A 16,161-nucleotide genomic window follows, 5' to 3' on the forward strand; every position below is an offset into this window, starting at 1 on the left:
TACTCACAAGGGCCCGATCTCTTCTGCTGGCCAATCTTGAGAAGCGGCTGCTGGTTCAGAGGCTCCCAGAGTCACTGTAGCAGCCAAGTAGATGCCCAGGGGAGCTCCAGTGAAGCCAAGGAGAGCTTTTATCAGCAGCAGGGACAGGAGGAGAGAGCAGCTGAAAAGCAGGAAGCCCAGAACCCACAGGAAACATTAGCTGGAGAAACAGTGTGCTCGGGAAAGCCCAGCCCTGAGTGAGGACTGGAGCCTTGAAGCTTAGAGGCAGGAAAGGGAGCCCATGAAGAGTTCAAAGTAACTCATTGCTCCAGAGTTATTTCTGTACCATTTTCTCTGACTACCGAAGTAATACATTGGTACTTTACAGAGCTTTATATAATGCAAACAGCAAAAGAGTCCCCTACCAAAGTTTTTAAGAATCTTTTTATTGAAGTTTAATACCTGTAGAAAAATGCACAAATCATACTCAATGAATTTTCTCAAAGTGAGGTGCACATGGGAAGCCAGTACCTAAATCTTAGAATATAACATTATCAGAACACCAGAAGTTCCCCTATCTTCCCCCTTCCGGTCATTATCAATCCCAATAGTAACCCCTTTCCTGATTTCTTTCCCCATAGATGAGTTTTGCCTGTTTTAAAATTTTAAATAAATGGGATCACACGGAACGTATCCTTTTGTGTCTGGCTTGTTTGACTCAGCAGTATGTTGTGAGATTCATCCATATTGCTATTTAATATTTCATTGTATAGATATACCACAATGTATTTATACATTTCATCATCAAATACTGATTAGTATTTTGGTAGTTTCCAGTTTTCACTTATTGCAAATAATGCTAAGATCACTCTTGTACATATCTTTTGGTGAGCACATGTACTCACTTCTCTTGTGTATATCACTGGAAGTGGAATTGCTGGGTTATAGGGTATGCATATGTTCAGCTTTGGACTGTCAAAGTACATGTAAGATCTCTCTGTGGGCTCCCGGAGAAACTTCACAATGTCACAACTCTCAAAGAGAAGAGGATGAGGAGGGGGCATCCAGTAGCACTTGTCTAACGGCCTCCCAGTGGAGGTCTCTGCTTCCACTCTATCCAGGACATCATGACCTGTCCCAAATTCCATTCATCCTGTCATCCCCATCCATCCTCCCCAGCAAATGCCCTTCTTTAAAACCAATCACACTTCCAGGGCAGCATTGCATCACATACCTGTCCACTTGCTGGCCTTGGATTGGATTTTAGTCATTTCTTGTATTCATTCATCCACATAACAAATATTGTGTGCCTACAACTCAATTGCACTCTTTTACAATCTGGGATTGGAGCAATGTACACACCTCTATCTTCATGAAGCTAGCATTCTAGTAGGAAGAGATAGACAAAAACAAATAATATGTTAGTGGTGATGAGGGCAATGAAGAAAAATAAAGCAGAATAATAAGGAGAGTAAGAGGAGTGGGGTGGGAGAGGAATGTGCTATCGTATAATAGGGTAGTCAGAGAAGGCCTGCAAGAGCTGGATTATGTTTTAAATGATCACTGGAAATGAGTGATCATTATGTTGGAAATGGGCTATATGGGAGTAAGGTGGAAGAAAGGAGACAGGAGGCCACCACAAGAGTCTGGGTAAGGGAATTCTCTGGTGGTCCTGTGGTTAGGACTCTGTGCTTTCACAGCTAAGGGCGCAGTTTCAACCCCTGGCTGGGGAACTAAGATCCTGCAAGCCACGGGGCACGGCCGAAAGTTAAAAAAAAAAAGAAAAAGTCTGGGTAAGAGGTGATGGTGAATTGGACTGGGGTGATGATAGTGACAGTGATGAGAAGTGGCTGCATTCAGCATATATCCAAAAGGTAGGTCTGACAAGATTTGCTGATAGATGGAATGTGGAGCATGAGAGGGGAGTCAAAGGTGACTTGTTTCCTCCAGGAGCAATGCCTGCTTGCACAGACAGCATAGGCCCTGACGCCAGGGTCTGCCCACTGAATGGGCAGATGTCTTTCCTGGTTACAGCCAGCCCAACTTCCTGTGTGAAAGATCTATTCTCTCCTGTCTCAGAGATGGTATGATCTAAGTACTAAGACAAATGATTAGAATCAGATTACCAGTTGCAGCTCTCTCACTTACCAACTGTGTATCCTCGGGCAAGTTACCTAACCTCTCCAAGCCTCAGTTTCCGATTCTGGAAAAATGGGACAATAGTACCTCTTACATAGGGTTGTTGGGGATACTGAGATAGTATATATAAATAGGCCTGGGCTATTTATGGGCTTAGAAAATACCTACGTTAAACTAGCTCCCAGTTAAAACAAGCAGACAGAAGGCTATGGAGTAAGGGTTATCTTTATTTGAATTGCAAAGTATAAATATAAACCAGGTTTGGAAATTCAGGTTTGTAACAGTTCAGTAATGGCACCAGAAACTTCCAGAAGGGACCACGACAGCATACCTTTGTAGTTTTGGTGAGGTGGGTGGGTTTACACAAAAGCCCTCCTCACCTCCAACCTTCTCTGTAGCAATTGGTAGGTTATCAATTACTAAGAACAGTCAGCTCCAATGTTTCCTGTTCCTCCTCAGCCTTTTTCTTTGCTAATATCTTTTCTAGATTATCCTCTGCTGCATTGACCCCTGCATGGAGTAGCACCAGAAGAACGGCAGGATAAGAGAAATGTCTTGACACAAGGGACAGTGAGTTCCCACTCTGTGGACCTGGGCCCATGGAGGGTGAGGGGCCAGGAGAGCTACAGGCATGGAAGCCCAACTTCTTCTGAGACTGGGCAGGGAGAGGACACAGGGGAATACCGCTATCTGTTACATCTTGACATCAGCACCTTGGGCTTTCAAAACACAAACGGTAGACACAATCGCCTAGGCAAGACTGCCGTCCAACTCATAGAGTGGATCTGACAAAGTTAATTCCTACATCCTGACCACACAGAACTCCCCCTGTGGCACTCAGATCATGGAAGATCTTCCGAAATGTGGACAGACAATAGATTACAACAGATGGATCACAGAGCCATCTCACATTTGCAGCAGAGGAGAGTAATGCTGAACCAGATGGTGGGGGATGCAGGGTGGAGGGCCAGGAAATTGCCAAAGTAACAGTCTAGGCACTTGAAATATTATTGTTAGATTGTTAAAAACTAAATAAATTAACATACATAGAATAAAATAAATATATAATTTAAGAGGCATTTTACAAACAAACAAACAAAAATAGTTGTTATTTTTCCATCTGGGTAGAAGTCCCAAAATTCAGAGTTCTCAGGTTTATGGTATTTCACAGTTAACTCATCAAATCCAGCACTGAAGGGTCCAAATGGCAGATCCCTTGGTGGCTTGTTGAGTACATGGCTTCTCAATCTTTGTTACTTTCTTCCAGTCCCCGAATCTTTCTTTCTTCCTCTCCTTTCTTTGTTTCAGGCAAAGATCCTGGAGCATATGGAATTTAACTGGCATTTTAATCCAGAAGATAAGTGTTTAAACAAACTTATGGGGGTAAGTAGGGCTTGGTGGAGGAGAATCAGAAGGGCACGAAGGTCCCTCACTTTTACTTTCTTCTGACCCAGATCCCACTGGACATATTCTGTTTGGCACTTGAAGGCTCTGGTATTTTGGCAAAGCAGTTATGGGAGGCCCAATTTAGATGGCAACTGGGGATGAAGGAATCTTCATGGCTAGTTGTGAAGTCCTTCCCCTCTGCAGAGTCTGTCATCAACTTGTATCTTCTCAGAGGTAGCAGTCCCCAGCTGATTCCTAAAGCACAAGAAGGCGGCATTTAAAGCTGGATCCAGCTTAAGAGGTCTTAAGCGTCTCCTGGGTCCAGCTTTAAGAAGTGGAAAGATCTTCTGGGAAGGGGTGGGAAGGAGAAGAGACAAGGACGAGAGAAGCTGTCTTCTCAGGCATTGGTCTTGGGTATCTCTCTAGCAACTTCCACCCTAAGTGGAGATGCAGCACCGAGAACCTTTTTGAAAACAATTCTGCAGTGGGACCCTGACTCCATAGCAGCCTAACCCCTAATTCCTAGGTCAAGAGAAGAATTCAGCATGCCTAGAAACAGATCCAGGAAAGGTGGTGATGGTACCATTGGGCAAAGGATGGACCATTACCTTGAGCACAGGTTTCTCTCAGTGTGACGTAGTCATGCCCAATTTCACTTTCTCTTCATTTTCCACGTCATAACCTCCTCTCCTGTGGTACCTGAGGAAAGTAAGTTTTGTGAGCAAGCTTTGCCTGCTACAGCAGGGTGCAGGTTCCAGAGCTGGTCCTTCCAAAAGATTCTGCCCAGTGATTCTCTCCATACTTGGAAAAGCCCAGAGGATATGGCAGTTCAACAGACCTCTGGCCAAAGGTCCAACTGCCCCAAAGGATGCCTGTCTCTAATGGCAGGCTACAATTTGCTAAGGACTTTCACCTTTCACCTCATGTATACAATCCTCACAACATCTTTATGAGGTAGGGGAACAGAGATTACAATCACTGAAAGATTACAACCCTTAGAAAGACAGGTAACTTGATCCAGGTCTCACAACACATGAGTTGCATGCTTGTAGATGGGCACAGAGTGCTTAGTAGGTCTCCTCAGTCTAGAATATAAGCTGGATTGAAAGCATGGCCTGGGGACTAGATGCCACAGATGTGGAAGGATACACCACCCATGCCCTGACTACCACACCATACCCTAATGCCATCAGAGAACAGAGTCAGGAAAAAGAACTGTGTGAAGATGTGGCTCCATGGGTGGGTTGCTGAGCCTGCTGTGAGAAGCAGGATCTCCTATGGCCTGGCAATTTTTGCCCTGGGCTCTAGACACTGGACATATGTCATACCAGAGAAGCCAGGTTCTTGGAGAGCCTGTAGCCAGGAATGTTAGTCAGACTCCTAGCCCAGGATTTGGGAGGTTAGAGGGCTCATGTGACCATCAGGTAGAAGATCCTGGAGGAGGAGGAATAGAAGTGATTTGCGAAAACAGCCTGTAACACTCACCAAAACATGAGAAGCCCTACGATGACCAGCAGACAGACAGATGACAGCACCACGACCACCACAACCAGGATGGTCGTGTGATCATAGGTATATAAACGATTTTTCACTGGGAGGCTCAGCCCATGGCACCTCTCTCCATGGTAACCCTGGTGGCAGCTGGTCCAAAACAGAACAAAGCAGAGATGAAGTTAGTGGTTTGGCTTCACTCTTGGCAACGGGCCACCTACATAAGCCAGAGCCCACTCCTCACAGCTTCAGCCTGTCAGTCCCTAACTGTGATTCCTGCCCTTCCTCTAGCCTTCTCTAGTACAAGACTCTTTAGAAGCCCCTCTAAAGGCTCTGTGGCCTTCCTCCTTCACTCCACGCCCTCCCCTTCTTCATTCCCTTTGGTCCTCTGGCACAAAATTCCTGCTCCAGGCAGGGAAAAAGCAAAGGAGGACTGCAGGTCTTGGCTAGATTGTTCCACGTGTGGATGATTAATTACACGTGTGTTAAAATGTTCAGAGGATTTGGGCACAAGAGCTGGTGGGTTGGACTGAGGGGATTCAGTATCACTCCCTCTAGTGAGGCCCCTCAACACTCTGACCCAGAAATAAACCCAGCCTTCCCCACCAATGCTTCCAGCATCCAGTTCCTCTGCCACTGCCCAGCCTATTAATAGGCCCTGTTCCTCTGCCAGAAGTCATTTTTCTCAAGTTTCCTTCATTTAACTCCCAGCTCCCCCTGGGTGCAAGGCCCAACTTGAAAGCTGAATTTGGGCCTTTGGCCTTTGAACGCTGGGCTATCAGGCCTACTTCATCCCAGGACAAAGCAAACAAACCAAGAAAACATCTTCTTGCCTAGCTGTCCTGCCAGTACATTTTAGAATGTCAGAAAAAAACCCTTGGCTTTTCTTACTCAAGAAATAAATCAGATGGCAACTGCCTCTTCTAACACAAAACTTTTCCTGGAAGCCCTTGGGAAGACTGAGAAGTGCCTACAGTTGAATAAGCACATTCACGTCCCTTTCTTTTTTTGCGGCGGAGCTGCGCGGCTTGGCTTGTGGGATCTTAGTTCCCCGACCAGGGATTGAACCCAGGCCCTCAGCAGTGAAAGCATGGTCCTAACCACTGGACTGCCAGGGAATTCCCTCACATCCCTTTTTTTTTATCTGGGCATCCCAGAGATCCTTTGATGTAGGTAGGAGCCCATGTTACAGAAAGGCAGAGCTATTTTCCCCACAGTCACACAAGCAGGGCAGAGACATAGACACAGATTGTCTGACGGTGAGCTCAGTGTGCTGCCCACACACATCCATAAATGCCCAGTCAGGGATGCAGTGGCACTGTCTGCCTGGGGACTTTAGGCCACTAACTGCTGAAGGAAGCACCGAGAACCCAGTGGCCCTCTATTCTGAACTGCACATCCTCTGGGGAAAAGGTTAGGCACCTGGTTCCTCAGAGCAAGGAATCCCTTCTTCCTGCCGAGAGGTACCAGGAAAGTTCCAAGGAGCAGACCTATCAGACCCAGGGGCCAGGCTGCCCCTGCCTTCCTGCCCAGCACCTCTTCCTTTCCCAGCTCCTCCTGGGTGTTTCGGGGAACCACCTCACTGCAGGGTAAATGTAGGTGAGGCCCACAGCAGAGCACACAGCTCCTTACCCAGCCTCTCCATGCATCTGTCCCATCGGCCCAGGTGGACAAAACAATGACCCCTATCCTGCCAGGACATAGAGGATGCTCTTAGGAGCACCCCTGGAAAATCACTTGTTCAAAGCACTTTACAGTTTATAAGACGCTGTCCTTATCGACTAGCTTAACTGAGACTCATAACACCCTGGTAGGCAGGTATAACCTCTTTTACATATTGAAAGACTAAGATTAGGGTCAGAGAGAGTAAATGATTTGCGAAATGTTTCACAACTAGGGAGCAGAAGGACCAAATTCCAAATTCATAGTTCTTTCCATTCTGAACGGTGTAGGTTACCCCAAGGAAACACATATCTGATGGGCTTGATGGGTTTCTGGAGCAGAAACAGAGAGCAGTCTGACTCTGCTCTCTCAGTTATTATTACTGTTATCTTGAATGATAAATAACAATTAATAGCACACATTACAGGCTTACTATGAGCCAAGTACTCTGTGCTAATTGCTTTACAAGGATCATTTCATGTAATCTTAAAAACATCTCTATGGGCTTCCCCAGTGGCGCAGTGGTTGAGAGTCCGCCTGCCGATGCAGAGCACACGGGTTCATGCCCCGGTCCGGGAAGATCCCACATGCCGCGGAGTGGCTGGGCCCGTAAGCCATGGCCACTGAGCCTGTGCGTCCGGAGCCTGTGCTCCGCAACGGGAGAGGCCACAACAGTGAGAGGCCCGTGTACCGCAAAAAAAAAAAAAAAAAAAAAAAAAAATCTCTATGAAGTAGGAGTTACTATCCCCATTTTAAAGATGAAAAGACTAAGGCCAAACTTCTGTTAGATAACCTGCCCAAGATTACACAGCTAGTGAGTGGTAGAGCCAGGATTTGACCCAGCAGTCTGGCTGACTTCAGAGACTGCTTTCCTGCGGGGAGGGAAGGTGAAGTTGAGTCTGTTTTTCACTTCCAGCCCATCATTCAAACCCCACAGGTACTTACTCAGATGATAGAAATAAAGCTTGGCCTCAGAGTCCCGCAATTCAGTTACATAATCCCTCCACCCCCACCCTGAGTCAAAAGGATAATAATGTAAACATCCTAATATTACCCACGTCCCCCTCCCTTTGCAGACAACTCCTGGCTCCCCCCAGGGAAGGAGCATTCCAAGCATCCCAGGGTGAGGGCAAGATCGTGTGTCTTGCCCAGAGCCAGTGACCCATCAAACCGGGATGTGTTCCTCCTACCCACGTCTGTGGCCCATTTCAGAACTTGTATTACAACAGAAGCAAGGACCCTCTAGAGTACAGAGACATCTTCCAAATTGGATTTCTCCACCCCTACCCCAGGAGGTGGAGGGGGCACCATTTGGCGGAGGGGATTCAGAATACATGAGTTCCAGACTGGTCCTGCTGCTATTTCTAGCCAGGTGATCTGGAGCAAGTTACAGTCGCGTTTCCAAGCTTCAGTTTTCTCATGTGAAAGGCAGGAATAATAAATGCCTACCTCACTAGAGCTTTGTGAAGCTCATATGAGATAATACAAATAAAAGTACTTAATAAAAGGCCAAGTCCCACATGTGTGGGAGTTACTATATAATCAGATTCCGGAGGATACTGCCCATATTCTGAGGAAGGGAGCACCAAAGTCAGACGGAGCCAAAGAGAAGGGGGCTCGCCATTCCTTCTTGGCATCTGGGCAGTGAGGCCAAGTAGAGCCTTCAGGCCTGTCTCTCTTCCAGCTCTGAGTCCTTGTCAGGCTAACCGTCCCCAGGTTTCCTCCAGCCACAGGAAACTTTGTAGCCAGTTTCTGGGTCAGCAGCTCATCAGGAGCCCCAGGAAACTGCTCTTTGAGGGCAACTTTTGGCTGGTGACACAAAAGGGTTTTCCTGTGGGTGATGGCTGCAGAGGGCTGGTTTAGGAAGCTGGCCAGCCTCAAGCTCACCACGGCAGCCTGACACACCCGGCTGGTGGTTGCTGGGTCTGGAGGCAAGAAGGAGCCACAAAGCGTCCCAGATGTAGGTGTCCAGATGTCACATTCTCCCAAACCAGGAGCTCTGTGTCTTCTTGCTGCCTGCTGCCCTGAGTACCAAGGGCTGGAGGCAGGAGGCTGCCAAGCCAGACACAGAATCCAGCCCCTTGAAAATCTGCCTAGGAAGCAGACACAGAGTCTTCACATCAGACTCCATGCTCTTCAATTAGAAAAAGCCTTGGGAGACCTCTAGTATAATAGCTGCCCTCTGTAAAATCATGCTCCAACTCTGTAAGAACAGACAGGGAAGAAGGACGCAATCCAACACCCAGTGCAGCCTGGGGGCATGAAAAGCACGTTGGACCGGAAGTCAGGCACCTGAGTGCCTGTCCTGTTTCCACATACTTTATTTAGCTGTTGATCTCAGACAAATCACTTCCTACTTCTGGGCTCCAGTTTCCTCATCTTTCAAGTACAGACAGCAAGCCCTGCCTACCCAGCAGAGGGCTTTTGAGAATACAAGGCTGTATTTTCCCGTCCCCTAGAATAGCTGGCACCAAGTAGGTGCTCAATAGAGAGCTGTTGGGCTCAATTCATATTAAATGTAAACTGTAAAGCTCCAGGGCAAAGGAAGGAAGGCACTGTCACAGTTACCATCACCATCTCTAGGGCCATCTTGACCCTGGACACCATTAGCTAGGTTCTCTGGGTTTAGGTGGTCAGTCAAGCTCAGCTCTCCAGGAGAGAAACCTTAAAAGGGTTCTCAGCTGAGCGGTGGAAGTCTGTCCACCAACGCCCTGGACCAGTTCGGCCCAGACAGATTTCTGGCCTTGATCCATCTTGACTACACTCAGAGTCACTGCCTCCACCCTGTGCTAATGAGGCCAGTTTACAAATTTAGGACAAACATTCCCTGCCCTGTCTCAAGACTGCTGGAAGAATAATTTGGGGACTGTCTAGGTCACTCTTTTTTTTTTTTTTTTAACATCTTTATTGGAGTGTAATTGCTTTACAATATTGTGTTAGTTTCTGCTGTATAACAAAGGGAATCAGCTATATGTATACATATATCCTCATACTTCCTCCCTCTTGCGTCTCCCTCCCACTCTCTAGGTCACTCTTTATTTATTTATTTATTTATTTTTTTTTTCTTTTTGCGGTATGCGGGCCTCTCACTGTTGTGGCCTCTCCCGTTGCGGAGCACAGGCTCCGGATGCGCAGGCCCAGCGGCCATGGCTCACGGGCCCAGCCGCTCCGCGGCATATGGGATCCTCCCAGACCGGGGCACGAACCCGTATCCCCTGCATCGGCAGGCGGACTCTCAACCACTGCGCCACCAGGGAGGCCCCTCTCTAGGTCACTCTTAAGCAACTCCTTCCGATACCAAGCTCTTGACAAGGATATGAAAGGAGAGGACACACAAGTGACTGTAGACATAGAGGAGAGTGATGGGTCTGTCTGACAATTGCCAAATACAGGGCAACTCTGCTATATGAGATCAGATGGGACAAGGAAGCTTTAAAAAAAAACCAAAGGATCTGTACCAATCACAGCAGAAGAGATGCGAGGCAGCCAGCCTTCTTGACAGGCTGGGAAGCGGTGTGCACACAGCAATCTCCTGACTCTGTCCAGAGCCTCCCAGGTCACAGAGGCTGCCACTCCACAGAAACTCAGGCACAGCAGAAGAGAGTGCATGTTTACAGCCTGATGTGGGTGTTGGTCTCAGGCACAGTGGCGACATTATGCCTGCCACAGAGCATGGCAGTGTCGTCATCCCTGAGGGGTTGCCAAGGCAGCCATTTGCTGGGCTTGGCCTAGCAGAGTGGCTGGGGAACCCATGGCCTCTCCACCCACACCCCTGCCCAGGGAAGGGGTGGTGCTGCCTGACCGGGGGCTGATGCCTACCGAGTTGGGTTCCATTTTCCGTTAATCTTACACAAAGGAAGTGTTCTCCCACCCTCATAGCCAAAGGTCAATACCCACCATGTCCCCCACCTCCTGGCCCTCGCCAGGGTGAGGAAGAAGGGAGGAGGGGCTTCTCCCTGCTCCCACAATGATTGCTTTCTCTACAGTCCTGCCATGTCTTAGAATCAACCCACATTTGCTCATTCACATGCACATATGTCTGAGTACACATACCTGCATAGCACATATCCAAATGCACCTCATACCTACCTGCAGGACTTGGGAAAGAAGACCACGGGAGCTCCACTCTACCCAGGAGCCCCACTCTGCCATGTTTCCTACTGGCTTCTCCCATCTGGAGTAGGGCATGAGGCAGAAATGAAGAACCTGCCTTCAGGTGTCAGCTCTCCTAGCGTGTGCTCATTTCTGAGCAAGCAGGAAATGCCCCCAAAGATGAAAGAGCGTCACAAACCCACGCCACAGGAAATTGCATCCTGCTGGGGGGAGCCCCTTCCGCTGACTAAAAATATTTCCCCTCCTCCCAACTTCCTCCCAGAGGTTGAGAAGAAACTGGGTGGATTTATGAATTCAAGGAACAGTGACAACCAGGAACAGCCACCAGGCTGACAAAGAGTGAGCTGTTAACAGTCAGCCCTGGGGAAGGGACACTTACATGCAGGATGGAGCCCGGAGCTCCTTCACATATTTGCATTCTCCATGGATGCAGAAGTCCTTGTATTTCCGTAGACATGGGTCTCTCTTCTTCCCAAACCCCTTGCCTTTCTTCTTTCTTTTCCCACGCTCCTCCTTGCTCGGTGTGGCCAGAGCTTGTGGCTTGGAAGAGAAAGCAGCTGCAGTAGAAAAGTACCCTGTTAAGTCTTTGACTTCCTCAGGGGAAAAAATCAGAACAGCACAGTGTCTGGAAGGACGTTTTGATCCTACCTGAAGTCAGAGGCCTGGGAAGGCCTCTCGGCTCAGTGCCTCCCAAAAGCTGAAGGAAGACTGGGCAGAACTCCCAAAAGTGGTGGAGGAAGTAGAGGCTGGGGGGTCCCAAGGAAGGCATTTCATAAACTCAGTTTAAGAACCTCATTCTATGGACTTGAGGACACGGGGAGGGGGAAGGGTAAGCTGGGACGAAGTGAGAGAGTGGCATGGACATATATATATACACTACCAAACGTAAAATAGACAGCTAGTGGGAAGCAGCCGCATAGCACAGGGAGATCAGCTCGGTGCTTTGTGACCACCTAGAGGGGTGGGATAGGGAGGGTGGGAGGGAGATGTAAGAGGGAGGGGACAAGGGGATGTATGTATATGTATAGCTGATTCCCTTTGTTATACAGCAGAAACTAACACACCATTGTAAAGCAATTATACTCCAATAAAGATGTTAAAAAAAAAAAAAGACTACTGGGTCCAAGTGACACTAAAAAAAAAACAAAAAAGGACTTCATTCTAAGAATGCTAGCTTTTGTTGAGTAACTGCAGCTGATGGGGCAATTCTACTAACCTCACCCCCACCCCACTGTCCATCCTCATCTCCTACTCCCCCACGCCCACTTGGTTCTATTTTGGCTTTAAATCAGCCTCATTTCCTGATGCTGCACTCAGTGACCCATTTGCAGGAAGAGAGCATCAGAGATAAAAATTGCTTCTGGAGAAGGTACTTGGAGGGTATTTTAGAGGGAAGAGGCTCCTAAAATAAGAACAGTACCCATGTTCAGGTGGTCCCCTCTGGGGTACCCATTAGCAGCAGCGGACCATGAGCCCAGAGCAGAACTAGGCTCAGGGACAGCAAGCAGGCCACCCCTGGTCAGAGATTTGCTGTTTTAACTTTTTAATTTTTTTTTAATTTAAAAAATATTTTTATTGATCTATAGTTGATTTACAATAGTGTGCTAATTTCAAAGAGCCTTGCTTTTTTGACATCAAGCAAAATATTTACCCTGCTCTGTGTGCTATTTGCAGCTCACCACTTTTCTCAAAGGTCCATTTACATTTATCCCCAGATGTCCTGTTTATAGCTCCCTAGGATGCGGAGTACAGTGCACAAGAAGCAGAAAGATGGAAAGTAAAGAACTATCAGAAGGAACTAGAACAATGATAACTCTCCCCATTCTTTCCACACTTAAAAAGGGAAAAACAACCTCACACAGACATCCAGCTGGGACTGATCATGGGCTATGCCCATCAGGGGTCTGACACAAGTCTCCCCTCCCTTGTCCCAGCAGAAAAAAGGTGCCTGCTGTCTATGGCTATAGCCACATGTCTGGTAGAAGGATGAACGTCATACATTAGACTGGAGTCCTAAGATCCTCAAGGTGGAATTGACTTCAAAAAATATGGCTTTCCATTTTCAGTTAAAAAACTTGAGGTCCCGAAAGGCAGTGACTTGCCCAAGGTCCTACAGGTTTGGGATCTGAAATGTGGTCTCTGGACTCCATATCCAGTGCTCTTTCCCAACACACCAAGCTGCCTCACACAACCCAGTCCCCTCTTCCAGACAAGCCTAGAGCACCTGGGATGCTGAGCCAGGAATGAGACAATGAATGGGCTCTGAAGTCAGCAGGCCCATGCTCGAATTTCAGCCATGTGATCTTGGGCAAGTCACTTAATCTCTCTGAACCCTGGAGCTCTTGGTAAAAAGTGGAGAACAGGTGTTCCTATCTCAGAGGGTTGCAGCAAGGATTAATCAATCCACAATAACATGTTAGGTGCCTAGAATACAGGAGGCACTTAATAAATGGTAACAGTTATTTATTTTAGGTGATAGGATCCTTAGACCTGAAAAATAGTCTTTGCCCAGCAAACCCAAGAAAAAGGAAGAGGCAGATGCCAGTAGTAGTCCCATAGACTCTTGTTTCCTCTGGTGCAGACCCAGGCCCTTTCAGAACTCAGAAGGTGAGGCAGATGCTCAGAGGAAACCAAGGACCATGGCTGTGGTGAAATTGAGGCAAGAGGGCCCGGCCGATCAGAAAAAGGAGGGAGAGGGACTTCCCTGGTGGCGCAGTGGTTAAGAATCCACCTGCCAATGCAGGGGACACAGGTTCGAGCCCTGGTCCAGGAAGATCCCACATGCCGTGGAGCAACTAAGACTGTGCGCCACAACTACTGAGCCTGCACTCTAGAGCCCATGAGCCACAACTACTGAGCCTGTGTGCCCCAACTACTGAAGCCCACATGCCTAAAGCCCGTGCTCTGCAACAAGAGAAGCCACCGTAATGAGAAGCCTGCACACCACAATGAAGAGTAGCCCCTGCTCTCTGCAACTAGAGAAAGCCTGCACGCAGCAATGAAGACCCAGCACAGCCAAAAATAAATAAATAAATAAATAAATTTATTTTTTAAAAAACAGAAAAGGGAGGGAGAGAGCGACAGGGTGACAGCCAGGCTCCTGCCTGGGAGAGGGAGCAGTGAGTCAGGTCTGCAGAGCTAGGAGGAGCAGCTGTGTGGGTGGAGAGTGAGTCACAGCCCAGCTCTGCCCTGCCTAGGAGGAGAGGGCCAGGAGAATCCAGGTTGTTCAGGCCAGGAGTGACCCCCAGAGGGCCACTGTGAGAGGATGGAAGGTGGGAACCCAGCCTCAGCTTTGGAGCAGACCCTTGATGTATACTAAATAGAGATAGCACCTAAGGGAAGCTCTGGGTAAGGAAGAAGGGTGGCAGAGAAGCAGACAGAGCTAGAACAGGTGGGTATCTTTCCAACCAAATATAGTCATTCTGGGGCTCCAGGGCTCAGTCCCTGCTCCACCCTTAAGAATCTCTGCAGGTGACTGGGGGCAAGGAAGCAGGCAATACTGGAGGCTCTGGACTCTGCTCTGTGCTTGTATTTACTTAGCCACAGCACCTCTGCTGGTTGAAGGATCCCATTTGGCCCTTCCTCCCCTGGAGTCTCTCTCAGGGACTCAAGGTGGTCAGGAAGTATCCAGGCTTGTGTAGGATTTGTAGACACCCAGCATATCAATTCAGCTCTCTAGGGACCCAGTGCTCACCATTCACAGCCTCCCGAGGAGGTGCTGGCCTAACCTGAGGGGGGACCAAGTGCTCCTCGTTCCCCTGTTTCCCCAACCTGGAGACAGGTGGATGGAGGAGACTAACACTGCACACCTTGTATGTGCCTAGCATCTCCACATCTGTTACCTTATTTATTTATTATTTTTTTTTGCGGTACACGGGCCTCTCACTGTTGTGGCCTCTCCCTTTGCAGAGCACAGGCTCCGGACGCACAGGCTCCGCGGCCATGGCTCACGGGCCTAGCCGCTCCGCGGCATGTGGGATCTTCCCGGACCAGGGCACAAACCCATGTCCCCTGCATCGGCAGGCGGACTCTCAACCACTGCGCCACCAGGGAAGCCCTGTTACCTTATTTTATACATAATAGTTGATGTGGGAATTAGGACTTGTGCACATTTTTTCATAGAAACTCTAAGGAAAGCATCTCAGCCATTCCTTGTTCCTATCACCCAGCTTACCTCAGAGGAATGTACCAACCCCACACACCTTGCCTGTTTCAATTTGCCTCAGAGTATCCAGAAAGGCAGCAACGTGGCATGTGAGACCACGTTGGGCAAGAAAGACAACAGGATCTACATTCTAGGACCCCCCAGTGAGTTTGTCAGGCCAAGCGGCTTTTCCTTGAGGTCCTCCATGAAAACCCCCAAACCATACGTGTGCCCAATCGGCATAAATGCCAGGTCCACTTATTCTTCAACTGTCCACGGGGGTCCGAGGATGGGCATCCCTCACACCCACCTCTGAAAAGGTCCAGGTCTGTCTCTTCCAAGTCCAGGACTTCCCGGCCTCGACCACCTCCCGGGGGCAGCAGCTGGTCCGTAGATTGAGTAGGGGAGTCCAGATTGCTGGTTCCAGCCGCCAGCCCTCTTCGAAGCCGCTCCAGGCTGTCGCCGGTCACCAACGCCGAGAGCACTGCGGGTGAGGGGCGAGGCCGCTTCAGACCCCCCGCCCAGACCCCCGTCGCCACGTACCGCTGCCGGCGCCCGCCTGCCAGGGAGCACGGGCCCCACCAAGTGGCCCGCGCCGGGGGCGCTGCAGCGATCTTCCTCCGTGTCCCCTGCAGAGCGTCCCCATCCCCCTCCGACCCCCGGCAGCCCTCTTACCTGCAGCCAGAAAGAGCTTCAGCACCACCGACGGCAGCAGCTTCATGGTCCCGGACTCGGCGGAGGCGGCGAGGCAGCAATCACTTTGGAGGCGGCGGCCACCGGGCGCTGGCACGGGAGCCGGGCGGGAGGAGCTCAGGAGATCCTGCCGGGCACGTTCTGCTGCCGGCCTCTGTGGGCAAGCCTGGCTGGGATCTGCGCGGAGCTCGCGGCCGCTGGGCGTCTCTGTATTCACTCCGCCTGTCCGTCCGCTCGAGCCCTTGAGCCTCAGTCAGTATGGCCAGCTGCCTTCCGCGCGCAGCTCCCTCGGTAGACTGAGCGCTCCCGGGCTTGCGGCCGGGAATAAGGCTCCTGGAAGCGCCGAGGCTCCGCCTCGCCCCCTGCCGCCCCGCCCCCGCTCCTCCCGCGCTGGGACTCCCGCCCGGCTCCAGGCGCCTGCCACCCAGCCCCGGACCCCGTGGGCGAGGCTGGGAAAAGGGGCGGGAGAAGGGGGCGGCGCTCACATATTTTGGGACTAGGCCAGGGCAGCCGCGGCCTGACTGTGGGTAGGACTGCTGACCGGCAGGTGGCGG

At 49.6% G+C, this 16,161-nt stretch overlaps 1 protein-coding gene across 1 annotated transcript; it reads right to left on the reverse strand.

Annotated features, from left to right (window-relative positions):
• Positions 1–2,333: 2,333 nt before the first annotated feature.
• Positions 2,334–15,913, reverse strand: HBEGF (heparin binding EGF like growth factor). Its single transcript, XM_060092012.1, has 6 exons — positions 15,590–15,913; positions 15,225–15,398; positions 11,150–11,327; positions 4,990–5,145; positions 4,113–4,203; positions 2,334–3,759 (listed from the first exon to the last, which is right to left on the reverse strand). The coding sequence occupies exons 1-5, from the start codon at positions 15,633–15,635 to the stop codon at positions 4,131–4,133; spliced, it is 627 nt and encodes a 208-aa protein (XP_059947995.1). The 5' UTR covers positions 15,636–15,913; the 3' UTR covers positions 2,334–3,759; positions 4,113–4,130.
• Between the last annotated feature and the right edge of the window lie 248 nt (positions 15,914–16,161).

Source organism: Mesoplodon densirostris, chromosome 3 (genome assembly GCF_025265405.1).
Source record: "Mesoplodon densirostris isolate mMesDen1 chromosome 3, mMesDen1 primary haplotype, whole genome shotgun sequence".
In the NCBI taxonomy this organism is placed as follows: domain Eukaryota; kingdom Metazoa; phylum Chordata; class Mammalia; order Artiodactyla; family Ziphiidae; genus Mesoplodon; species Mesoplodon densirostris.